The 26,734-nt window shown below is 40.0% G+C and overlaps 1 protein-coding gene across 1 annotated transcript; it reads left to right on the plus strand.

The window, feature by feature from the left end:
* The first annotated feature begins 906 nt into the window (after positions 1–906).
* On the plus strand, positions 907–25,672 carry LOC133432879 (CUGBP Elav-like family member 3). The gene is made up of 15 exons (XM_061716927.1): positions 907–1,550; positions 1,915–1,944; positions 2,411–2,648; positions 4,152–4,234; positions 18,559–18,607; positions 19,134–19,262; positions 19,371–19,450; positions 19,566–19,721; positions 20,115–20,259; positions 20,481–20,627; positions 20,758–20,823; positions 21,469–21,573; positions 21,721–21,864; positions 22,053–22,216; positions 24,611–25,672. The coding sequence occupies exons 3-14, from the start codon at positions 2,504–2,506 to the stop codon at positions 22,178–22,180; spliced, it is 1,377 nt and encodes a 458-aa protein (XP_061572911.1). The 5' UTR covers positions 907–1,550; positions 1,915–1,944; positions 2,411–2,503; the 3' UTR covers positions 22,181–22,216; positions 24,611–25,672.
* The last annotated feature ends 1,062 nt before the right edge of the window (positions 25,673–26,734 follow it).

Here is a 26,734-nt window from a genome sequence, read left to right on the forward strand (position 1 = left end):
TTATTTTCTGTAATGCAAATTAACAAAACAAAAATGTCATACATTCTGGATTCATTACAAATCAACTGAAATATTGCAAGCCTTTTATTATTTTAATATTGCTGATTATGGTTTACAGTTTAAGATTAAGATTCCCAGAATATTCTAATTTTTTGAGATAGGATATTTGAGTTTTCTTAAACTGTAAACCATGATTTGTTTATTTATTTGTTTATTTAAAAATGATCCCCATTAGTCTTCGCCATGGGAAGACTATTCTTCCTGGGGTCCACACATAGACATACAAAAGATAATATAAAAGATGATAATATAATAATAATATAATAACATAACAATAAAGATGACAATAATCCAACTCAAAAAGGGTGAAAAAACTTCACTATAATTCCTGAAATAATAAATTGAACCAAATTAAAAGATTAACTAACCAACCATCCACATCATAGAAGTATATATATAGAAGTATAAATATGTATTACATATCATAATATACTCATACATTATAATATACTCATACTTCTAAACCATATACACTCATAGCCTACAGAGATTTAGAATATATTTACTATTAATTTATAATATACATACAATTTGCACTATAATCACAATATATACCTCGGAGAGATCATAGAGATCAGCAATATTAAAATAATAAAAGGCTTGCAATATTTCAGTTGATTTGTAATGAATCCAGAATGTATGACATTTTTGTTTTTGTAATTGCATTACAGAAAATCACAATATTCTAATTTTCTGAGACGGTCCTGTAGGCTACGCCGTGACCCCTACGGCGTAGGCTCTTGCGTGGATTTAACGCGGAACCATAATTCAGGCTTTACGTCACAGACTGGCCGCCGCTCTCGCGTGATGAGGGGGAGGGGGAGAGAGAGAGAGAGCGCACACCGGCATCCACAGGACGGGGAGAGCCACGCAGCCGTGGGACGCGGAGACACGACAAGAAATACATGAAAGCCAGAACTCTTTAGTTGAAATACGCCCTTTAACGGCGGGGACTATACCGGCAAAGCTGAAAGAGACTATTACAAGAGACAAATCTAGTGTGAACTACTGTAAGTTTTGTGGAACCTGTCTACCCCCCTTAATACTTTGCAACTAAATTGGAAAAAAAAAAAAAAAAAAAAAAAAAAAAGAGAGGGGACTTTCTTGATTGTAATAACCAGTCAGCTTTGTTAGAATTTCCTATACATTTTTTTTATTCCGGTAGTTTCGGTGATAATAAGCTGTCACCTGCCACCACCAGGACTCTCCTCCGTTTCCCTCCAAGACCAGGGACACGGGATTTTTCCCTTTTTCCTTTTTTATTTTGTTTTTGCTTTTCTAAAAAAAAAAAACGCAACTGAGCCCGTGGTATCTGCACACTGAGGAGGCGAGAGGGGGAAAGCGGCTGGCACAAAGAGCGGAGAGTATCCAGAGACTGGAGGCAGGACGGGACTGGAGAGAGCGACGGCGGTGAGGAGGACAACAGAGAGAAGCGGCGGAGAGAGCATCCTTCAAGTTCCGATCTGAGCCACAAACCCTGCTCATTCACGGTAGGAGCTGGAGCATGGGGAAGTTCACATTTATTTCCATGCATTGTTTGGTTCTGGCGTTTCAATGTATATGTGCATTAAGCCTGAATTATGATTCCGCGTTAAATCGACGCAGAGCCTACGCCGTAGGTTACGCGGCGACGCGCAGAGTGCTCTGCGTTGGTGTGACGCGGGACCATAAATCAGCCTTTAGTGTGTGTGTATGTGTGTGTGTGTATACATTGAGATGGGATCGGACAAAGAGCAAGGGAGCCCCCCTGACATCCGTGTGTATGCTGTAACCTACAGCTGCCTAAACAAAGAAACTGCTCTATTGCAATGATTCCCCCCCAGTCACGGTGTTTCTTCTCTTTTTCATGTGCAGGGATCCTGAACACCGTTTATCCAACAAAAGGTAATGCTGGCTCACAAAAAAAAAAAAAAAAATGCTTTTTGTTTACGTTCAATTTGGGAAAATAGTGCCATTATTGCTTTTTGATTGGCTAATTAACATTTGCATAATTGTTTTTCAATAAGCCGGTGGAGTCCTTTGTCATCAGGCTGGACAATAAATACTCATAATCATCACTCAAATGCTTTTATACTCATATTTACATTCAAATAGTGAATTTTATAAGAATGTTTATTTACTAATGTAAATTGTTCCTTTTTTATATGCTTGAAAACGAATATGTTGATTCTATGGTACATTTGTAAATATCCTTAAAAAAACAGTCCCCCAAGGTAATTTTATTAATTCTGTTGGATTATGCATCATTAATTATAAATACCACCATAAATAATTGGCATAATATCCGATTTTTAATGACTGCCTCCAACTGTTTTTTTTTCTGTCTCCATCTTTCTGGCTTTAAAACAAGGATCTGTCCAGCATCCGCTGGTCCTTTCCAGGGATACCTGCTCGTGATCGTTTGCCCCTCAGTCCCTGGAATAATCTCCTCCACTTTGTCCCAATGAAGGAGGCTGATGCCATCAAGTTGTTTGTGGGGCAGATTCCCCGGAATCTGGAGGAAAAGGACCTCAAACCCATTTTTGAGCAGTTTGGGAAGATCTATGAGTTAACCGTGATCAAGGACAAATACACTGGGATGCATAAAGGTAGGTCTTGGTTTCCTATAACACAGCTTTAAGAGACAGAAAAATAATGACACAAAGATAATTGCAGATAGCTTGATACAAGACTAGGTAAACTGATGTTTAACACTTAGGCAGATATGTCATAGGTGGATTTTTCAGCATCAATTGCCCCATGTATCCATAGAAACTGTCACAGCACACCTGTGCAGTGTGAGATCTCGAAGACACACAAGCAAACTACGTTGTCGCATGTACACTGAATCAAAATGCTTTTATGTAGGAATATGAATGTGACAAAAATGAATTCAATGTCTAATTAAAGTGTTACTAAAAATTAGAGCCGTTGACCTTAATATTCCATAAGAGGATATCTCATATAAATGAATCTTAACTATATGATAGGTTGACCCAAGAGCCTGTTATTTATGATTAACAAGTTTTAGAGAACTTCAGATACTACAAATGAAGATGGGACACATTCTTCTTCTTTTACTCACTCAAACACACACACACACACACACACACACACAAACACAAACAAAGTGACCGGGGTCCTGTCCTGTGTGCTACATGAACCAGATTACACTGTATGCTCCAATCAGTGTAATGGGCCTGTAAGCCTGGGTGACACAGGGAAAGAATCTGTTGTTTTGAGAATCCCCACAGCCACAGTAAGCCCCTCTTAAAAGCAATGAGATGGACTACAAGATTCATGTGTGCCTGTGCTATCTAATTTCCTGTGTGTCAGCGTATGTCTTATTCTTTGCATTTCTTTTTTTTTTATTTCTTTTTTTTTTTCTGGCATTATGTTGAGTCATCATCAACTCCTCAGATTTAACGCCTTTGTGAATTAATTTCTTTTAACCTGAATTAGTCTGTGTGAGATGTCACTGGGGATGCTAACCTGCTGCTAATCTTGTTGTCTTAGTGCTGGTGACAGGTGTAGTAAACAGCTCTGGCCAGCCAGCTCTTCTACGTACCCCTCCCTCACACACTCAGACACAGGTACAGCACATAGGAAAACAGAGGGAGTGCATTTGGAGTGATTGTGAGGCATGCATAGTGGCTGGAAGAGGGGATGAAGCTGACAGTGGCAAGCCTGAAAGGCCTTGTTAGCCCCGCACACACGTCTGTGGTGCTGTCATGTGTGCTGACTCGTGCCGTGTCGTTCTGAAATGTGCCGTGCCGTGGAGTGTTCTTCTCTACGCTAGAGTACACCACAATGATGTTGTCCAGAAAAGTTACTTTTCAGTGCATGTTTATTTATATTTTTAATTGTCTCACATGATTATCCAGACGATATTTTAGAGTAGGCAGCGAATAATCAGGGAAGGCAGCGGGAAAAGGGAACATTTAAATGCTTAGCGACAGTGTGTGTATGTTTGAAAGTGTGTGTATTTGTACTGGGATAATACAGACAAAGACACAAAGAATAACGCATTTTTTAGAGCCATTAAGTGACCTTTTCTACCATAACTTCTCTCTCCGTCTTTTTCTGTTTGTGTGCCTTTTTCTGTCTGACAGGATGTGCATTTCTGACGTACTGTGCAAGAGAGTCGGCACTGAAAGCCCAGAGCGCTCTTCATGAGCAGAAAACACTGCCGGGGGTAAGTGCACGTAACAAACAATCATAAACACACACGTCCCCAGACATTACTCATTTTGCACTTACGCAACAATACGCACAATTTTTCATGTATATTCATATCACAGAGCCAACCTCCTCACTTGCGTACACAGACAGAACGTTCTGCTCTGGATACGCGTTCACGCACGCACACACACACACACACGCACACACACACACGCACATATACACATGCACACACACACAGAGTATGTTACTGTATGATTGGAGGTTCAGCTCCCATTAGTAACAGTGCAACATAACTCAGCAGCCGGCAGGCGTCTTGCTGGTAAGGACAAACACTCCCATTCACTGGAGACACATAGGGTACTCCGTGAGCATTATCATCTCCATTTCTCTATCTTTCTCTGTCTCTCCATCTTCCTGTCGTCCCCTCTGTTAGCCTCCGGTGATAGCTCCCTTCTAAAGAGTGTGTGTAATTAATGTGACCATTCCCCTTTGTCTCATCCCAGGCTCCCTCTAGTCTCTCTAGTGAGGGATTGAGCGTTGCGGCTGCGCTGGGGTAGGACACTGTTCATTATGGAAGGGGCACTGAGCAAAAGTACTGTCTGTCTCATAGGCTGTACCTCTCCATCGTTCCCTCTTTCATTTTCTCTCTGACCTGGTTTCCACTGCAGGATTGTACAATACCTGTTTTGGAACATCTTGCAAATTTATCCTAATTTTTTACATCAGAGGATTTGTGCAAAACCACCCGACCTAGACAAAGTGGAGTCAATCTGATACGTAATCCTGAACAGAAATTGCATTTTCTAATGTTATCCAAGTTCTCATTTCAATTTTTAGTTACGAGAGAATAGTTAGTCTGTTTCTGTCGTCTCTGAACATCTATCTATATCATTCTATCTGTGTTGCCTTGCTCTTCATCAGAGTTTCAGTTTCTGCGCCCTCTCCAGAAGCTTGTGAGTTGATATGATCTTTGTGGGAAAATTGTTGAAGGAGAGCCTGAAGTAAGGGCATTGGGGGAAGGGAAATGTTCTGACACATATGAGCACAAATCCCTGCATATATACATATTGCAATGATGCAGGCTCTTTCATCTAGCTGGGGGAATGCCTCCGTATTTCCACATACACACTCACCTATACAAGGACAGTGTACTCATAATGACATTAATCCAATTAGGGACTGCTAAGAGGTCTGACCTCTCTGCATTTAATCACCTGTCGTCTGTCTGTTGTAGCTTTTCTCTCTTGTGCTGCTTTGCTCTTTGACTCATACTTATATCCTATTCTTCTGGGTTTTACTTTATCCTATTCCTTTATTTACAACTCTAGCAGTTATACATGTGTCTGCATTCTTAATGGAGCGTTGCACCATATTTCCAGATAAACGATGATAAATATTCTGGACGCACAGAGAAAACATTTGCATTGTAGATACTTACCAGCAGGGGAGATTTACTAAAAGGCCAGCAGGAAAAAGAAATCTGAAGCACCTCTCCCCATTGGAAGACAAGTGCTAAGGGTGTGGTTGTCGTGGCTTTTCCTTAAGCCAGGCTGTTGATGGGAAGAAAAAAATAATAATAATTTTTCTCAATTTGTTTGAACCTGTGAGTATTATCTAAAAAAAAAAAATGACATATGTTTTGATCAAGTGGCTATTTCAGGATGTTTGTGAGTTGACCTGAATTCAGGTGATGTGGTGGTTTGCACTGTTGCCTCAAAGTTTGAAGGTTTCTGATTCAAATTTGAAGCCGGGGTGTGCAGACTGCGTGGAGGTTGCATGTTCTCCTATTGCTGGGATTTTCTCTAGGTTTGCTAGATCTTCCCACAATCCAAAACATGCATGTTAACTTAATTGGTTATTCTACATTTAACACAGGAGTGAGTGTGAGCATGCATGGCTTTTTTTTCTTCTTCTATGTGGCCTTGTCATTGTCATTAATTTCCATTGAAAGCGTGTCCCTTTGGTATAATGACCCATGGTTGAGTTTGCAAGAGTTTATATTATTCTGGATGTATCAATCTCCACATTTTTTGTAGCTACTGCATACATTATCTTGATGGGCCACTGAACAGTGAATATTCGCCCTCACAGTATCTTTACGTTTAGTCTTCTATCTCTTTTCCCTGCATATATTCATCTTTTCTCTGTTCTATTTTCTCATTCCTCGCTCTGCCTCCATTGCCTTCTTTGACAGGATTTCAACTTAAAATTTTTTTTCTCTCTCGCACACATTGTCCTTTCTTTTTTTTCTCTCCGTGAAATGCGTTTCCGTCTTCTCTGTATTCTTTTTTTATTTTCCACCAACCCTCAATATCCGTTCCCTCATTCCAACCTATTCCTTTTTTTCCACTCAAATCCCCTTTGTCCCGTGCTCAACTCCTTCTCTTCCACTTTACTTGCATCAGTAGGATATAACGTTCTTTTCAACCCCCCCCCAAGCGCTTTCATTTTATTTCATGGCATCTCCTCACCACCCCCCACCATTTTTCTTTCCCGCTGTCCTTTACTCATTTCTTTCTCTCACTGCACACTAGCGCTTCCTCCTTGGATTCTCATTTCACAGTCATTTATGGTAACCCTTCTAAGTCTTCTCAACACCAGTCGTCCTCACACAGTCTCCCACCATCTCACTCCCTCCTACCTTTCCTCTACCCCTCATCTCATTTCCCCTCCTCTTAATTAGTTGACCCTTTTGACCGTTTCCCTCCCTAGTATCCCCCATCTCCTCTCTTTCTTCCTCTTCTGCTTGTCTTCTCCTGCTCTATTTGTTAAGCTTCATGATGGGTTTATCACAAATTTATTTTCAAAGCCAGCTTCAGGGCTGGCTGTGGGGCAAGAAGCCTGAAATGTGTATATGTGTGTGTTTGTGTGTACGGTCGAGGGGGACTTGGATATTGGAATTACTATAAATTGCATTAGGTGGTGTAACATCAGGCACCTCATGTAACATTTATGGAAATGTGGCATCACACTCATACAGATGCTTTTCTCCTACATCCATGGCAAAGTACTTAAAAGTGTTGCAAAAAGTGTTTATCGCTGGTGTCCGCCACTGATGGGGATTAAATGCAAATTTGACAATTCAAACATGCCAAAAGAGTGATGAGAGTTTCAAGAAAAACATATAGCGGTACGCAGAGAAACAATGTGTCAAATCTACTTGCTGGTTTCAGCATGGGCAACAGAGTGTCAGATTGGAAAATGAGGAAAAAAAAAGTACAGAGGGATTGAGAGCAGGAGGGAGATGAACAGATGGCCTTATCAGACTGTCCTGCGCCTTGTGTTTAATTTGGACACAGAAAGAGAAGCAAAAAAGAGCGTGACATGAGGAGAGCAAGAGTTACATGATATTAGTCACAGAAATTTTACAGTAGAAATGCTGTCCAGTTGGATTGTAGCGTACAAATATCTTGTTCTAATACAAGATATTTGTAATTCCCTCTAGTTTACATCCATGTGAAAGAGTTTCCATTTAGCTGCCACATATTATTGTTCATTTGCATCTGATAACTGGATTGCTTATTTTTATTATGCATGTGGCACTTTCACATGTAGAAATGAAAATTGTCGCAAAAATGTGTTTCTTGGTGTACAATACTGAAAAAAGCATGCAGAATATAGCTCAGATAATGATCGGCGAGGGAACAGGACAGGATCAGGATAAACATCTCATTTGCTTCTGTTAGAGGGGTCATATAATGGAGAAACTAAAGTTTACCCTAATATAAGTATATGTGCAAACAAAATGAAATACTTCAGTATTTTCTATTCGAAAGATGAAGAAAAGCTTTAGATTGCTTTTATGTATCTTTAGTTTAAACAGATTGTGCAGTAGGTCGACAGCACGTGTGCGAGGTCAGAGGTCAGGGCCTCAGCCTTCAGGGAACAATTCCTTTGGGGAAAACAGAGGATGCTGTTGGGGCTATAAAACTTCCTTTCCAGCAGAATGACGTGGCCTTTAAGTTCTACCATCGCCATAATGTAGAACAATATATTTGACTGAATTAATAGATCTCTTTCTCTTAGATTTTTTTCCTCTTTTACTTTGCTACTTGTAACAACAATTTGGAACGCATAGCTTAATTTCTCAACCCAGATTTAGTGACAATACGTAATCTTTCATAATAGTTTTTTTAAGTTTCGTCTTTGCAAAGACAGTTAATCAAAGACATGGCATTTATGTTCACATACATTTGTACACGTATATGTTCATGCTAATTGAAATGCAAAATATCGAGTAATCAGTTATTCAAAATGAAATAAAAAAAAACTGTCCAAATTCTTTAATGCATCCTCCCCCCACTCTCTTCATCAAACAGTACTTCCCATCCATCCTGGTAAGATTTTAACCTAATATCTGCCTTCACTCACTATCTGCCACTGCTGAGCTTACTGCTGCCATATGTCCTCCCATATCTCTCCCCTTATCTGTTCTTTTGTTCTTCACTGTTGATATCTTTCTCTCCATTTAATCTGCACCCTCTTCTCTTTGTATTTATCGCTCCCTTCATCTTTGTGTTACCTTAACCACAACTGTTTGCACATACACACACGTGTGTGCACAGGAACACATGAGCACACACACATACATCTGTTTGGTCACGCTGGCATCCGCAGATCTCAGTGTAGGTGAAATTAAAGTGTGATAAGCTGCTTACCAGGTGTTTGTTGTTATGCTTCACTGCTTTCCAGGCAGCACTCTGCTCCCTGTTTTTTGGTCGGAGGCTAAACAAAGCAGGCACATGCACATATACACACATCGTACTTCCCGTGACACACTTGGCACCTATGAATTATTAAAAAGGCAGAAGTGCCACAGGACAAGTAGTTAACAATAAGTGATACGGCAAAAGATCAATACATGTATTAAAAAAATAGAAGTTTGTAGTTGTGATATCGATTAAATGCATACGGTCTGACAGTTCTCTGAAGCCGATAAATTGAAATAGTAGTCCCAGGGTTACTGTTACAAAAATTACAAATTTTATTGAGCCCAGATCCAAAGGAGGAGTGAAATTAGGTATGTCTTGAGCTGAAAATGTTCTGCTTTATATGGATGCAAAATGGGCGTGCATGTACAGACCTGCGAGGTGCAAAAACAGCAGCGATGCTGTTGCTATGTCTTATACTGATGTTACATCATTTTGTACTTTAAGTACAGCCAAAGAAATAGAAACACTGCGATATTGATGTAATTGATATGTGATACACGTGAAGTGATACATTTAATCCACATCGATGTAATTGTGGTTCACAAAATTGCTTAGCCCTTTAGTATGCCAGTAGTATTATGAGACTGGAAAGATAGCCACTATCTTTGCATGTGTCCATCATTCAGTATGTGTAGTTGATGGTTATCAGAGCCACTCAGTATGTGTGTGTGTGTTGTGTATGTTCTGTGTGTGTGTTTCCATGTGGAATCTAAGAAGCCTGGCAGACAGCATCCCTAAGGGGCAAAGCTATGATGAGCAATTATCCACTAGGGCGACTTTGTAGGCTAATTTCACATATTTATGTGGTCAGCAGCACTGTTTACTATTCCCCTTCACTGCTTACTGCTGCATTTTCAATTTAGAACAGACCCCAGTTCCCTCTCTGTCTGTCTTTATATTCTCTTTCACTTCCTCCTCTGCCTCTATCTCTCCTCTCCTGATGGGGTTTGTGATTCGTATCGCTCCCCCCCTCCTTCACGCTGTTTCTCTATTTTTATCCTCACTGTGTGTGGGACGGGAAGGGAGTAGAGGGACAGGTGTAGATTTGACTGTGTATGTGTGTGTGTGTGTGTGTGTGATAACAAGACAGAAGTAATACCGCGAGCACAAAGAGTAATACAGATGGTGAATGCAGACCAGAAGGGTGTTTGTGTAGCATTATCTACAGCTAAGACCAGGGGGAATTTATCTTGCTAATGAAAAAAGAAATGTCTCTTCTGAGTGTGCGTGTGTGCATAAATGTGTGTTATGTGTGTGTATATATATTTACATATATGTGTATGTGTATATACATATACATACATATATGTATATATTTATTTTATATATATATATATATATATATATATATATATATATACATATATATATATATATATATATATATATATATATATATATATATATATATATATATATATATATATATATATATATATATATAGGTACATTTTGCATGTAGTCTGCAGAGACAAAGTGTGATGGCCTTATATTTCACAGAGAAATTGAGGGACAATGTTATCGTAGCATCATAAAAATCTGACCCCAGAGAGCACCTGCCTCTTTAAGACCTCTCTCTTTCTCACACTCACATAAACACTCATGCTTGCACACTCGCACACACACAGAGGAATGTTTATGTACTGGTCACTTGGATAATTTTGGTTGATGTGGACATGATTACCACATTGTGTGATTGTTCAGTGCCAAACCAGCGTCTCTCAGATGCTGAGCTCCAAAGTAGCCTAAAATTGAGCTGAGTCCATATCACACACCATCTGTTTTGTAAATGCCGCCAGCTTCTGTCTGTTTTTTTTCCCTTCACATTCATAGAAGAGATTTTCTGTTTAGTTGTGTTTTCAGTCTTTATTAGTTATTGTGATGCATGCTTTGCTTTTGAATCGTCACATCTAAACTCTGCTTTAAATCTTATTTAATACAAACCATAGGCAGTGTTGTTTTTCCATATAAATCTTGATAAATTTGGAAATCAAAACTTGTCTGCTGAAACCCTCACATTTAAAAGATATGTTAAAGATAGGAAATATTGTAGATAGAAGACTGCAATAGGGATACATTAGGAGAGCCCCTTTTGTGTGTTTAAGGAATTTTCAAGAAAGTAAACGTGCCAGAAAGAAGTGTGCCAAAAAAAAAAAAATCACTCAAACAAATTGATCTTAAATGCTGCCCAAGTCCCACTGCCTGGATGGCGATTGGACCACTAACCAGTGTCCTTGATGAATTGTGCTGGATCATGTGGCATTTAATACCCCCAATCTTATAAACAAGTCGTTGTCACTTTTACTTCTTTATTTCTGTGATCTGCATTTACGTGAATTGGCAGGTTTTAGTCTACCATATGTGAATACCAAACTACTCACTACAACCAACAATCCAGATGCCTTGTCACATGTAATATTTATGTGTCTGGACAGAGATGGACATATAGAGCAAGGGGCCTGAATGAATGTGTGAGATTGTATGAATGAAAGGGTGCCGAGTAGACGTGGAGGAGGGCCATGAGGAGGTTTAGTATGAATAGGGGTGTACAGACAGGGAGGGGGTAGGGTGAGACAGGGGAGGAGTTGAGGAGGTTATGTTAGAGAGAAGGAGGAAACAAGACAAAAGTTTACCATAATGAGCATGGAGGAAGGGGCAGGCGGGTGGTGTGTGGAAGAAAGGCTTTTCTCTGGGTGGTGGAGGACCGGGAGGGAGTCAGGGCATACTTCTGTCAGTTTAAACAGAGACATCTGTCAGAGGGAACCACTGGTGTGTCCCTGCATATGCATGTGTGTGTAATTAGGCGGCGAGCCGATGACAGGACTTTTAGTTGCACCTGGGGTGTGACGTCCAATCTGAGGTCCCCTCTCTAACCACACTTCAACCTTATGTCCAAATAATGGCCTTTTCACTTTGACCATGGGGGGGGAAGCTGTATTTAAAGTTGTTAACGGGAGGTTTCAGCATTCAGTTTGGTACCGTTTCTATCTGAGGGCTTTAACTATTACCATAGAATTAATACAAAAAAAAGAAAATGCTGGTACTGCAAGTACAAGCTAGTTTAATTCTGTCCTCATCATGTTACATTTTCAGGAATTAAGACATCACATCTCCATTCCCTTTTCTCTTTGGCTCTGTGGAAATTGATTTAAGGACAAAGCAGATGTAACAATTTGGTATATTAGAAGGAAAGATTAGCCTTGCTTGATTAGATTAAGACATTTGGGCCATTTAAATACTGCCTTTGGGTTAAATGAGACTCAAAATATTTCTTGTGAAGTTTTACCCATAAACAGGAAGAAATAGTTTAAGATAAAAAAACAAACTAAAGAAAAACAGTAAAAAAAAACTGCTTTATCTCAACATTTCATTCTAGTACACAATCAATTTTTTTATAGTTCATTTATTCTGTCACAAGAACATCCCATCCATTTGCACATCTTTAATATTCTGGGATCCTGTTTAACACCATAAAAATGTGTCACAGGTTCTGTATTGAATGTAATCTCAGTGAATATGAGATTTCTGTAATAATGAATTTGTAAGGCTTTGAGCATTCTTTTTAATTCACCAGTTCATTTCCCAAAGGACTTACACTTCCTAAAATAGAAAGAAGGTCCAAGTGCATAGGTCTAGGAGTTATCCGCTATAGTGCCGTTGGATTATGTTAGACTAAATCCAAAGGATCAAATTTCTGTGAGTGCTCTGTTGCTGCATGCAGAATGTTCTCAGTGGGGTTTGACAAAAACAGCATAATATTCTACGGATCAACAGGATGGTTAGTTCTGCTCTATGCATGGTTTAAAGCCATTAGTACAGACGATGATAAAGAGAAAACGAGAGAGGGAGAGAGAGTGGGAGAAATGCAAGTGTTGCTAATCCATGCTCCAACAGAGAGGCTGATGAAGGGTTAACTGCCAGATAGTGCACTGAGCAGAGGAGATGGAGGGCAGACTTCTCAGGTGTGAAGAATGAAATGAGAGAGAAATGGGAAGGAGGGATGGGAGCAGGGGGATGGGTCACCTAGGAGCGTGTATTGTAGATGCAAGCCCCCGTTACCAGGCAACGGAGCTGAATAAGATGCCATGTTGCTAGGCAACCTGAGGGATGCAAAGCCTAACGTGGCGGTATAGAGAGATGATAGCATTCAGGGGTGGAGCTGTACTGCCGGGCTGCTTCACTGTCATTTTTATCAGCATTTCTCACATTTCAGTGTCTTCATCCAGCTGTGAACATGAGAGAGAAACTCAGTTTCATCAGGAAGACCCTTGTATTGTATTTACAATGTGTTGTGCACTACTGAAATATTAACATATGTGGTCTACATAAAAACGCATCCTTTGTGGACATTTTGACACACATGCGGGGCAGAAATGTGATGCAATAATGTGGTTCAGGACCGATTATTATCTGTGAATTTACATAAAATAATATGTATATGAGTTTTTTTATGGTTTGGTGATAATAATTACAGTAGTGATTGATGTTGTATAAATTTATCATCATTAGAAGTTGATATTATGAGCACATGCAGCACATTTAATTGCTTCATTACATGGCAACAAAGAAATTGACAAAAATGTCCTGTACTGTAACTACTACATTCATTATCATTTTTATTTCATGTTCATTTTTACTTTGAAAACATTGAAGTGGTAACATTTTGCCAAACTATCTGCATTATGATGTTCTGCTTGTTAAATAATTTAACTGCTGTGTCTACAATAAAATACAACCATTCATCATAAACAAACCAAGAACAGAGAGATTTTTCTAATCTGTTTCATAATAAAAGTATATTTAGATAGACAGGTAGATTGTTTTTATTTATTTTCTTTAAATGCAGAAATATAAATCACACTGCACTGCTGCATAACTTAATTGTGTTTTTATCACATCAACACTAGTGTCTGGCAGAGCTATGGGGATCTGATTGTAGCATGCAAATCATGTGAATGAGATACAGACAGTGTGGGGGGGGGGATAAGAAAAAGATAAAATAAAAAAAGCAGAGATGCCTGCGTCATTAGGCAAATATGGAGGGATTATGGAGCTGAGAGTGGAAGAAGGAAAGTCGAGGATGGAGGAAGAGGCAGAAATAATGCTAGATTGTGTAGAAGGGTTATAAATAGTTTTCTTTTCTTGAGCGCCCTGAAAGATGGGCATCTGAAAATGTGTGGATGGAGTGCTCCAGATTGAAAATGGAGGAAGAGTGTGTGTGCGTCTGTGTGTTGGGTTGAAAAAGAGTGACAGTCCTTGTGTTTTGTTTTTGTGTTTTTCCACCTACATCCACACTCACACAATTGTATCCTGTCATGCAGCGCACTGTAATCACCGTTATTCAACTGTTTGAACGAACATTTCGTTCTTATTGTGGAAAATTGCCCTGCAGAATTTCCATGCCAAAAAAGAATCCAAAAAGGCAAATTTATAGCCTTGGCTCGTCACAGTATTGATTCATGATTCCCACAAATTTAGATAGATGCACAACCCCCCCCGTCTCTCACACCATGGTGGAATGGTTTGTTCCACTGACTTTGCGTGGGTGGGGGAGGGGGTAAAATACGATTTGATTGGATAATCCAAGGATTTAATATCCTCTAATCCTGGTACAATCCTCTCCGCATTACTGCAGGGAGTAAGATTAACTGTATGTGTGTAGTATGTGTTTGTCTCTGTGTGATGGAAGGAAAAAGTATAGTGTGCAGTGTGTGTGTGTGTGTGTGTGTGTGTGTGTGTGTGTGTGTGTGTGTGTGTGTGTGTGTGTGTGTGTGTGTGTGTGTGTGTGTGTGTGTGTAGATGAGTTACATGTACAGTCTGTATTTGTGTTGTCACCACAGCATATAAGTGAACCTGTGTTTGAATGGAGGACTTGGGCATGTGTGCATGAGTGGACATGGCTCAAAGTACAAATGTTCATTCAAGCTCAGACTCCCATTATATATCACATATATGCTCTGATGCATGGCCTCGCATATGAGTTTGCTTGAAGATGCCGAAATCCAGCACTGGCTTCTTAGTATGCAGCAGGATGGCTCAAACCACACTCCTGTGTGAAGTCAGCTCCTTGTGCACGCACACATTTGCAGATGGTCACTGTTAATCGAGTCTAAATTGGAATGTGAGTAATTAGAGGATGATTTGACTTGAAAGGAACGTGTAGCTCTTCTTGGGCGTCGGAGTAAAGGAGAGTGACGAAGACAGACGGAAGTACAGTGTGACTAGCAGGGACTATACTCTGTATTTTCTCCCTGTCTCAAGGGAATTTTAATCACTACAGTAAAGAGTCAGTTTCCTCACACTCATTCCTCCTTCTGTCCTCTGACCTCATCTCTTCATCATTTTCTTAAATTCACTACCTACTGCTCACTGTACAGATTTTTCCAATTTCACATCTCAAAGAGAAAATGTGTTTGGAGTGATGTTTGGAGGATAGTACAAAGCCAGCAAACCATTCACCAGCACTAATTCTTTGTTTACGCAAAGAGCACAGCAGTCCCCCTTGGCAACCATCATCCTTGTTTACCTACCCAGTGTGCCGTCATGATTGCCATGGCAACAAGCTGGTTGTCATACCAATTTTCCTATGCCATTGTGCTGTCTCTGTAGCAGCAATTTTTTTCCTATTATTTGCTTTCCTTCCATCTTTTCTGATTTTGTCTCTCATCTTTCTCAGTTAATCCATATTATCTAGTTTAGATCATAATGCCAGAACACACAAATGTGCAGACTGTCTGTCTCAGAGCTAGAGAGCGGTTCTGCAACTGCTCTGCATCGGTGCAGCTTGGGGACAGCCTCAAAATTATGTGGAACAATTTAAGAAGTTGGGTTAATGGACTGTTGTTGGTCTGTTAGCTTTTTCTCTGCAAGGCAAAGACAAATGTCGGTAGACATAGAGGAGATCTGCCTTATGACTGAGTAAAACTAGATTTTGAAATAATGATGACTGTCCCATGTAGCTATTGTCTGTGGTTTTTCACCAGTGTAGCCTTATTCATTATCCCTGTTTGAGCTTTTTCCTCCTTTTGATGAAACTGGTTGTTGTCCGCCTTCGCCCAACTCAAGCTGACTTTCAATTTATCATTCCATCTCTGTGTAGCAAAATCTCAGAAAAATATTCACTGTTCACTTTTTGGAAGACTCTACATGTGCCCCTCTGCATTGTTTGAATATCTGCAATCCGTCTGTCTGTGTGGGATGAGATTCAAGCTGACAGATACCTTGCTGCTACCATAAACAAATCCTTACATGCACAATGATAAGCTTGAATCAGCCTAATGAAAGAAGAAATGGAAGAGGTGATGGATGGATGCAAGGACAGAGAAAGGGTTAGTGGACACAAATCTTGCTACAATCAGCCCGCTCTACAACAGAAACCAAAATCAATGTACAAGACAGGACTGATCAATGAGCTGATAGAGCAAGATGGATGGCAGTGTAGATGGACAGGAATAACACAAGGATCATGATATGATGGATGGATGGATGGATGGATGGATGGATGGATGGATGGATGGATGGATGGATGGATGGATGGATGGATGGATGGATGGATGGATGGATGGATGGATGGATGGATGGATGGATGGATGGATGGAGTCTAAAGTTACAAAAAATATTAATGGGGAGTGTGTATTTTCTTCAAGTTTATGTTTATACTGACAGCTTGATAAATCTTTGCGTTATAAAAAACATTTATGTGTGTATGTGTATATATATATACATATACATATATAATATATATATATATATATATATATATATATATATATATATATATATATATATATATATATGTATATATATATATATAAATTTATTATATATATATATATATATATATATATATATATATATATATATATATATATATATATATATATATATATATATATATATATATATATATATATATATATAATATATATAATTCTTTTCAATGCTGTGTACATGTGTTGTAGAGGAAGTGTCTACAAATGTGTTTGCATTTGTGCGTTAGTGTCTCAGTGCGTGATGGCCTTGCCTTAGATCAATAGCTTTGTGGTGACAGCCAGAAGCTGATTAATCAAATGTATGGATCATTTTCTCTCTGCTCTGCCCTCACCTCAATTACCAGCTTCATTACATTGCCTTAACACCCCACTGGGATCTTTCTCCATTCCGCCTTCTCATCCCTTCCCCTCCCTCCCCATCATACTCCTCCTCTCTGTCGCCTCCTGCTCCTTTTCTCTCATATTTTTCTGCTGAAATGTTCTCAGCATCTCTCAGTAACAGCTCTAAGATGTACAGTACCTATAATTCAGCTAAAATCATACCTGAGTGACAGAGAGCCACCCATACACAAATATGTTTTTCTTTGCTCTGTGTATTGATGTACGTTCCTTGTTCAATCCTCCCCTCTCCTCCCGTCATCTCCATCCCTTTACTACCATCATTCAGCAGCCCATCCTCTCCTTATTCCCTTCTCCCTGATAATAATTATCTGTCGCCTTTGCCTCTGTGACATGACTAAGCACTGTCTGTAGTATGTTTTCGCCGATTATATGTGGCTTTATGTATGAACTACACTATCCTACAGCTTAAGATATATGAATGGAAAGGATATTCAGAATGTGCATTTGCAATGATGCAGCAAGGAATCTCTGTATTCGTGACTTTCTTTTCAACAGAGCAAGTCACGACTGAATCGTGGCTGCTCCTCCCTCCTCTCCTTTTGCTTTCTATTCTTTTTTGAATCATCTCTCACGGGCAGCTCTGCTTTCATCCCTGTACTTTCCGTCTCTCTCTCCCTCTCTCTCTCTCTCTCTTTTTCTCTCTCTCTCTCACTCTTCATGTAATACTTCTTTTTCCAGTGTTTCCATTTGCTCTCTGGATTTCACTTGACTTCCCACCTGCCCTATCAGGCGGTTGACGTCTGTTAGCGTCCCTGGGACTCTCTCGACAACTCGTTTTCTTTATCCTTTTATTTTTAACTGGCTGGCCCTGTTCCCTTTACGCGCTCGTCATTTCACCCGACAACATTATCTGTCTTTCCTGACACCCACATCCCCTTTGCCCCTTCTCTGTATCTCAGCCTACTCTTGTCCCTCATCTAATCCGCAGTTCTTCTGTAATCCAGCTCAGCTGGCCCTCATTCTTAATCTTGTCACTTCTCAATTCCCCCACCCCCCTGCCCCCTCCAGTGCTCCCTTGTGTTTGCGTGTGAGTGCGTGACAAAAATCACAGGTGGTAAGGCTATATGAGTTTAACATAGAAAGACGGCAGTCTAAGACAGAGTCCAGACACTAACGCCATGTCCAAACCTTGATTTATCAGTGACATAAGAACATAAGGACCCAACCAAATAATGTGTCATTCGCAGCCCCACAAAGGAGGTATTTTGGAAAAGGCTTTATTTACTTCCCTTTTGATTGTCCACTAATTTCTCATTTCACTTCATACCTGCAACTGAAAAGTAATTACAGGACAAAAACATATTATTTTCCTAGGATATAAAATATTGTATGTCACCATAGAGAATATTTAGTATCAGTAAAGTCAGTTTGATAGTGAGACAAACCAGGAGACTTGATTAAGGTGACTATTTTCATGGAAGTTCTTTTTTTTTTTTTGTTTGTCTCAGATGAACCGGCCAATCCAGGTGAAACCGGCTGATAGTGAAGGTCGAGGAGGTATGTTGCACCCGCCCACTCATCCACCACACAGACAGACAAACACACACAAGTTCCTTTCTCCCTTCCTGGGTCATCCTGTTAAGTCATCACAAATCAGAATTATTCTAAACATCAACATCCTCTTACATCCACAGATGCCCATTGGTTGGTGTGCTTGCATTAAAGATTATTCACATACTGGCACACTGTGACACGTAGAAGGTGTCAAACTGGATAAGACAGAGATGGCAAGCAGTCAGCAGGGTGCTTGGCAGGTTGTTGGACTTGGTTTGAGTAGATACTCTTACCTGTACACGCAGGCACATAATCAGATCTTTACTCCTCAGGCCCCTTCGTTATCGCCAATGTTTTATCACTAGCCAACACTGCTCCCTAGTGGAGAGAAATCATAGTCCCTTGGATAGACATGTCTATGAACACAACCTTCAGTGTTATAAACAGAGGCATCACACATTCCGGGTCAATCAAGTTGATTTCATGTTCTTTCTTCTTCTCTTTATCCGGTACATCTTCTGTCTCTCAGAGGACAGGAAGTTGTTTGTGGGCATGCTGGGAAAGCAACAGAGTGACGAGGATGTCAGAAGGCTTTTTGAGCCCTTTGGCAGCATAGACGAGTGTACTGTTTTGAGAGGACCAGATGGCGCAAGCAAAGGTAAATTACATAAAGCAGATATGCTCAAGCATTCCCAAACAAGATATATCAAGCTTCTTTATTTCATTTAGCAGCACTTTATAATTGAATGATCCTGTTTTGTTGCAGGATGTGCTTTTGTTAAGTTTCAAGGACATGCAGAAGCCCAAGCTGCCATCAACAGCCTGCATGGGAGCCGCACAATGCCCGTGAGTTTTGTGCCTATGATTACAAATGATTAAAACTGAATGAAAAAAAATGAGTAAACTTTGTCCCATGAACGCATAACACCACTTACCTTTGTCCTCATCTCTCTGCTCACAGGGAGCATCGTCCAGTCTGGTCGTAAAGTTTGCTGACACAGAGAAGGAGCGGGGGCTGAGGAGGATGCAGCAGGTGGCCTCCCAACTGGGCATCTTCAGTCCCATGGCTCTCAATTTCCCTGCCTACAACGCTTATACACAGGCGGTCAACGCACAGGCAAGCACAAGGATACAAACACTCACTGTACCATACTTGTATGTACACATCAAGTTTGTAAGGGGAGTGCTGTGCCTATGAAAGGATGTAATAAGTTTCAAGAGGCTATCAGTGGTCTAATTGGAGCTAATGTTATTACCCAGACAACAGAACATACGTCATCTTGCATTAGCTTTCCCGCAACACACAACCATTAACCCACTGACTCGGGACATAATGGCCTTGTAATTAGATCTCTATTCATCTGTTCCTGCATCGCTCCCTCTCCCTGGCCCTTCCTCTCATTTTTCTTCCTCATTTGTCTTTCTTTCTCCTTTTCCCATATCAATTCAACGACCCCTCCTTCTTTTTCCTCTATCCCCTCCATGTCTCTATTTCCTTCCTCGTCTACAGCTTGTCCAGCAGCAGGCCCTGGTTGCGCAGTCAGCGTACTTGTCTCCTGTGGCAACAGTTGCTGCCGTACAGATGCAGCAGATGGCGGCACTCAATGCCAACGGAATCATTGCCACACCCATTACACCCATCACACCATCCTCGGGTAAACTGACACACGCGTGCCCTTCACACTCAAAACAAATGTCAGTGTTGCAACATGTGGGAGTTTCAAGTCACCAGATGTTCTTATTTTTACACCTTAGTTTACTTTTTGGGGGGGAAAACTAAATGGTGAAAAACTAAAGATTTGAGAGCACAAATAGTCCAAAAAGTGAAAATGTCTGTGACGCAGACTAATTGTTTTGGTTGGATTCATATCTATAGGTACAAACACTCCTCCAACTATTGCAGCAACACCGGTGCCAGCTCTCCCTCCACCAATAGGAGTGAATGGTTACAGCAACGTGCAAGCTCCCACCAATGGACAACAAACAGAAACAATATACACCAATGGTGTTCATCCATATCAAGGTATTTCGATAAAACTAGAGGATTTTATGAATATGTAAAATAATGCCCCACATAAATTAAACAAATGGAAAAGTATATGTGCTCATTGGTCTTGTATTTTTCATGTTTACTGGTTTTACACTATGTCCAGCCCAGAGTCCGGCAGCAGCCTTGGATCCATTGCAGCAAGCCTACGCAGGCATGCAACACTACACAGGTTGGTGTTGGAACAGATGCCATTTTGATCTGGATCCTGTAAAGATATTCACTCGTTTGCAACATGTATGAATATAGTCTAGAATGTACTTTATAATATGTATGGATCATTGAAACAAAAATGTAACAAAATGCTCTGACATAACAGGGCACATGATGTTTGTTGCTATGAAAACCCCTTCAAGTTAGAAAAGAATATTTTAATTTACATGTCAAATAATCATTGATCAAGGATATAATAAATAAATGTGTGCAAATGAGCTTACAGTTCAGGCAGGAGGGTAAATGAAGATGCACATTTGTTAAAAGTGAGTAATGGATGCATCTGTGTGTTCTCTGACTTTCAAGGATGAACAATTTTCAAGATGAATTAACTTTATGATTTATTTGATTTCACTGAGACATCATTTGTATACATGGTCCCTAATCTTTGACTTGATAGGGTGATGTAATCTGTGCACACCAGACTGAAATCAACAGTGTCTTTTTATAGACCACTTGCTCCACTCTGTTGTTACAGTTAATAGTTTTCACCTTCAGCAGGAGACGTGTCACTTGTAAGGAAATGACTCCATTGGGCACTCTTATGTTATCACCTGTTGTTTTTACCCAATCAAATGTTGTTACTCTTTGTCTCCTCCAATAGCCGCATACCCTGCTGCCTACGGATTGGTTGGGCAGCCGTTCCCCCAGCAGCAAACACTGGTTGCCCAGCAACACCAGCAGCCCCAGCAACAACAGCAAAGAGAAGGTGGGTTGACTTCCTTTGTCACTGAGTCTGCACACCTCTCTCTTATTAAAAGTTGTTTATTATAAGGATTTCAAAGCTCATAATCATATTTCAATCTCTGTCTCATATACATGTGTGTGTGTTTGTGTGTGTGTGTGCTCATGACAGGTCCAGAGGGGTGTAACATCTTCATCTACCACCTGCCTCAGGAGTTCAGCGACTCTGAGATGCTGCAGATGTTCCTGCCCTTTGGCAATGTCATATCAGCGAAGGTGTTTGTGGACCGCGCTACGAACCAGAGCAAATGCTTTGGTGAGACACACAGATGGGGAAAGAAACAGGGAAGAAAGGGGCAGAGTAGGTGCATCATAAAAAGTGATGGACAAGTGAAAGAAAACAGAGACTGGGGTTGTGAAGGATGTCATATTTTGTTGTTGTCTGCATGTAAACTATCAAATGAAAAAAAGGAAATAATGATCTCTGTTATGTCTATCTTTCAGGATTTGTGAGTTTTGACAACCCAGCCAGCGCTCAGGCTGCCATCCAGGCCATGAACGGTTTCCAGATTGGCATGAAAAGACTCAAAGTGCAGCTCAAAAGGCCTAAAGATGCCAACCGCCCGTATTGAGTGACAACTAAAAGGAGGAAGAACAAATATAGAGAGGTGAGGTGGAGGGGAGAAGGTAGCGAGTCATAGGATTTGAAAAGAGATTCGCTATAGTGTGTTGGGGAGCAGGTTGATGTAATTGGCTTGATGAGAGAAAATGGGCAAATTAATTTTATATTTTAACAAAAAAAAATTGATATTAAAAAGCTGGCAGGAAAAGCTTTGACATTGAAGTGAATATGCAATTGGGTTTCTCATGAAAGCAACTTAATTATCTCAGTAAAAGTTAAAATACAAAAAGAAATTGTTCTCCTTATATTTTTCTTTCACAATCTTATTTATTTTCTTTCCTGCTGTTTTGATCTTTTCCTGAAACGCAACTTACCTCACCCAAGATTCTTCCGTCCAATCATAATTCATCAGGACCCCATCGCTATGGCAATGGTTGCCTAGTGACCGATAAAGCCCTGATACCCCCCCTTCCTCTCGCATTGTTGTAAGTTGATTGGTTGGCCTGTGTTTGGGTTGCTGTGGCGATTGACTGCCTGTGTTGGTTGCCCTTGGCAATTTTTGTTCTGTCACCTCAAGCAACCAGCCATGCGTTGACCTGCATGTCCTGTTGCTGTAGTGATCACAGACTGTGTTTGGTGCATTGTGACTTTATTTTGTATTGACCTGTGCACATACTGATCAATAACTATGTATAGTCAGGACTGCACTCTGAATCAACAGATTTGATTGGATATTCGATACACTTAATCATTCCATAGTAATATGATCAATTCTGTAGCAACGCTTGTTATTTTTTGCAGCTTTGTTTTTGATCAGTTTTTGTAGTGTTCTGTTTGGTGTCATTATTATTTGAACAAATGGTTTGGGTTAAATCGTGCGCGTGGGCATCTCTGTGTGCATATGTGTCTGTGTTACACTGTTAGTGTGTAATACAGAACAGAACAATCCTTGTTGTACTGGTGTCCGTACAGAAAGGTGTCCAGAGGTTTCCGCGGTGGAATGGTGAGATGTAGAGCAGCAATACAGAAATCATGAAATGATTTTGATGGAAAAACAAAAGCTTGAGAATGTTTCGAGTACATAATGGCAGGCCGTGATGAACAAGAGGACATGTTACAAGCAAGATATGTCAAAATACGGTCACAAACTGATCCAAAGAATGAGGTGTACAAGCTAGAGAAGAGCCAGATGAGATTATGTAATTTTAATGTCAAAAACACTGTCTTTATGGGTGAGCATGCACTTTCTTGAGCTGTAAATCCTTAGCCTGACTTCATTATCCTGGATTGTAACTTTTTTTTCCATACTCTGATGCAGCACTGTAGTTTCTTTGCTCCTTTATTATTCTCTTTTTCTTTTCTTCTACATTCTCTATCACTGCTTCTGGTTTCCTCCTTACCACCTTCACCAACTCTGTCCTGCTCCTCTACCAATCTCCCGATCTTCTTCTCCCCTCTACCTTTCTCTCCTTCAAATGTTTTATCATCTTTTCTCACCTGAGGATAATCTTTCTGTTCCTCTCGCTGGTGTTTTAAGGTAAAGGGTATGTGGTTGTCATGGTGGAAAAACAAGTGCCTCTTGCTTATCGGAGAACAGCCTTCAGCTGTAGGAATTCTGGGAGAAAAATAATTTAAGATTCCTTTAGTGTGAGGTAAATTTGATTCTCCACAAACCCTCAACCTTCACCAAAGAGCAGAGAATGTGAAGCTGCTGTAAGGTCAGTGTGTGTGGAGGCACCGTCAAATGGCAGCACACACTATAAATACATAAAATAAACATCTCCACTTCTATTTCTGCATTAATTTTTACATAACAAATTCCTGTGGATACAAAGTCTTTGTATTACAAAAATATAGACATGGTGGATTTGAACTGTGGTACTGAATTCCTAATTTTCTGCTCAAATTATCACCCAGAATTTCTATACTGCAAATGCCAGAGAGTGATGCATGTTGTTAGTAGTGTTTGCTTGCCATGATCCGAGGCACATGTGTGCAGCACAAGCCAGTAAGGACACAAATAAAAGCATATGCCCAAAGCTTTACAGACACACACATTCTTACCTCCACACACCCACTTCTGGTCACATGAGGACATGAGAAATGGTTTTCACTGTATTGAGCTGCATGATCTAGACACTGTGTATGCCGTAAAGCACCATGATTTACTGCTGTTAAAAGATCTTTACAACTGTGAATGATGCTTCCAAACCGAAACTGAGAAAATCTAGGAGCACCCAAAGGTACAGTTTGTTAAAGGAAGTGTGATGATAGCTGCAGTCATGCCCAGAGACGGGTCTTGTTTGATTTGGAGGGGCATATTTTATCAAATGTGAAGGTCCAGTCTGTTTATAAATCTTAAAGGTTGTCTCTTCTGTGTTCCCTCTCTCCTTGCTCATGCATCACTCCCTCTACCCTCCAACTACCCCTTCCTTCACAGGTGACCTCTCAGAGTCCAGCTGAGGTGGAATCCCGGGGTTCATTGTGCTTTCAGACTGTCTGCCACCTGTGAGCGCCTGCGGAGTGCTATCACACACACACATACACACACACACACACACACACACACATACATACAGGCATACACTGACTGATGCGCACACACAAAGAGAAATGCACTCTCAAGACTGAACCTGAAATGGCTGATATGTACATAAAGTGCACAAACACATGCTTAAGGACACGCACATAAATACACACGGTTCACACAAGTAACTTACTCATTGAGCCAAGAGCTTGGTTTGACCATAGTCTGTGTGGAACAGGGTGTAAAAGTCAGCTAAAACAACTCAGACCGTGTGCTTTGGGAGGATGCTGATAAAAACTGCTGATACATCTCTTCAATAGACTTTAACATGTCTATCCCACATCTATTACATGACAAATATAGAGCAATGTTTCCTAATAAAAAAAGACAAAATACAACAACTAAATGAGTAGGTTAGAGAGACTTTGAAGACCCTAATGACCTGTAAATAGTTTAGTTTACAAAGAGCAGCATTTAAAAAAAGAAAAAAAAATGAGAAAAAATGCAAAAAGAATAATACTTTAGATAAAACACTTAACAGGACACAGCAACATAACTATTATTATCATTATTGTTATTATTATTACCACTAGTGACGTCATCATTTTCATAAAAGGATATGACATTCCAATTGTAAAATGGGAAATCACAAACCTATTTTAAATTTCTACTTAGATTTTAGGTGAAACACAGGGGGAGGGGGTATTGCACTTTGATTCGGGAGGTTTTAATATTTGAACTATTTTTTATTTATTTACTGATTTAACAATTATTTTGTTTAATGGGGGAAAGGGTTTGAGTGGGATGCAATATTTTGATTTTAGAATTTTCTAGAGAAAAAAAAATTTTGAGGGCCTGTTTCTGTCAGACTCTTGCAATTGAGTAATTATAATGTATCTATTAATTATTACAGCAATTATATTTATTTCTAATTTATTGAATCCTGTTTTTGATCCACTCTCTTTTTAAGTTTAAATAAAAGGTATCATACTAAATGTCTTGATGTGGTTCATTCAGTGTGTATGTGACTGTGTACATCTGAAAAGAAAAAGAGAAGGGTTTTACAGAATTCCTTTATACAACAGGTATTTTTACACAAAAACCTGGATTTAAAAGCTTCAACAGAAAACAGATCTCACATCAGTGTCGTGACCAGAAGGGGGCGTAACTAGACTGGATCCTGTCATTTTCATTCACACTGAAGTGTCAAGCTTGTTATCTCCTGTTAATCATTTATGGAAGGGAACTGCTATTTAGCGACAATAAAAATGTTACTTTTGTTTTATCTCTGACAAATTAAAAAGGAAAGTGATCTATGGATGTTATATTGTAAACAGAAGACATCAAGATTATGTTTAGGACACACTGCCTGAAATAAAAAAGTCACTCTAATATTTAGTTGGAGCGCTTTTAGCTTTCATTACAGCACGCATTTGCCGTGTCATCGTTCCGATAAGCTTCTGCAATATCACGACATTTATTTCCGTCCAGAGTTGCATTAATATTTCGCAAGGATATTGTATCCTTGATGGGAGAGTTGGACCACTGCTCAAAGTCTACTCCAGCACATCCCAACGATTCTCAATGAGGTTATGGTCTGGGCCCTGTGGTGTGCAGTCCATGCATTAAAAATCATGTCTCATGCTCCCTAAGCTTCTCTAACTATATGAGCTTGATGGATCCTGTCATTGTCATCTTAGAATATGCCCATCGCATCTGAGAAGACAAAAATTAATTGATGGAACCTGGTCATTCAGTACATCAGGTTGTCAGCCGGCTTCATTCTTCGGACACTTAAGGTTGCTGCACCTAAAGCTGACCAACTGCAGAAACCCCGGGTCATAGCGCTTGTATGGTAAAGACAAGGCATGATGGCTGCACCACTTCATGTTCTGTCTTCTTACCCTAATGCACCCATCCCTCTGGAACAGGGTAAATATGGACTCATCATACCACCTGACCCTTTTCCATTGCCCCAAAGTCTAATCTTAATGCTGTCTCACAAATTGAAGCCTTTTTTTTCCCAATAAGCCTCAC

The sequence above is a fragment of the Cololabis saira genome, chromosome 3, assembly GCF_033807715.1.
Source record: "Cololabis saira isolate AMF1-May2022 chromosome 3, fColSai1.1, whole genome shotgun sequence".
In the NCBI taxonomy this organism is placed as follows: domain Eukaryota; kingdom Metazoa; phylum Chordata; class Actinopteri; order Beloniformes; family Belonidae; genus Cololabis; species Cololabis saira.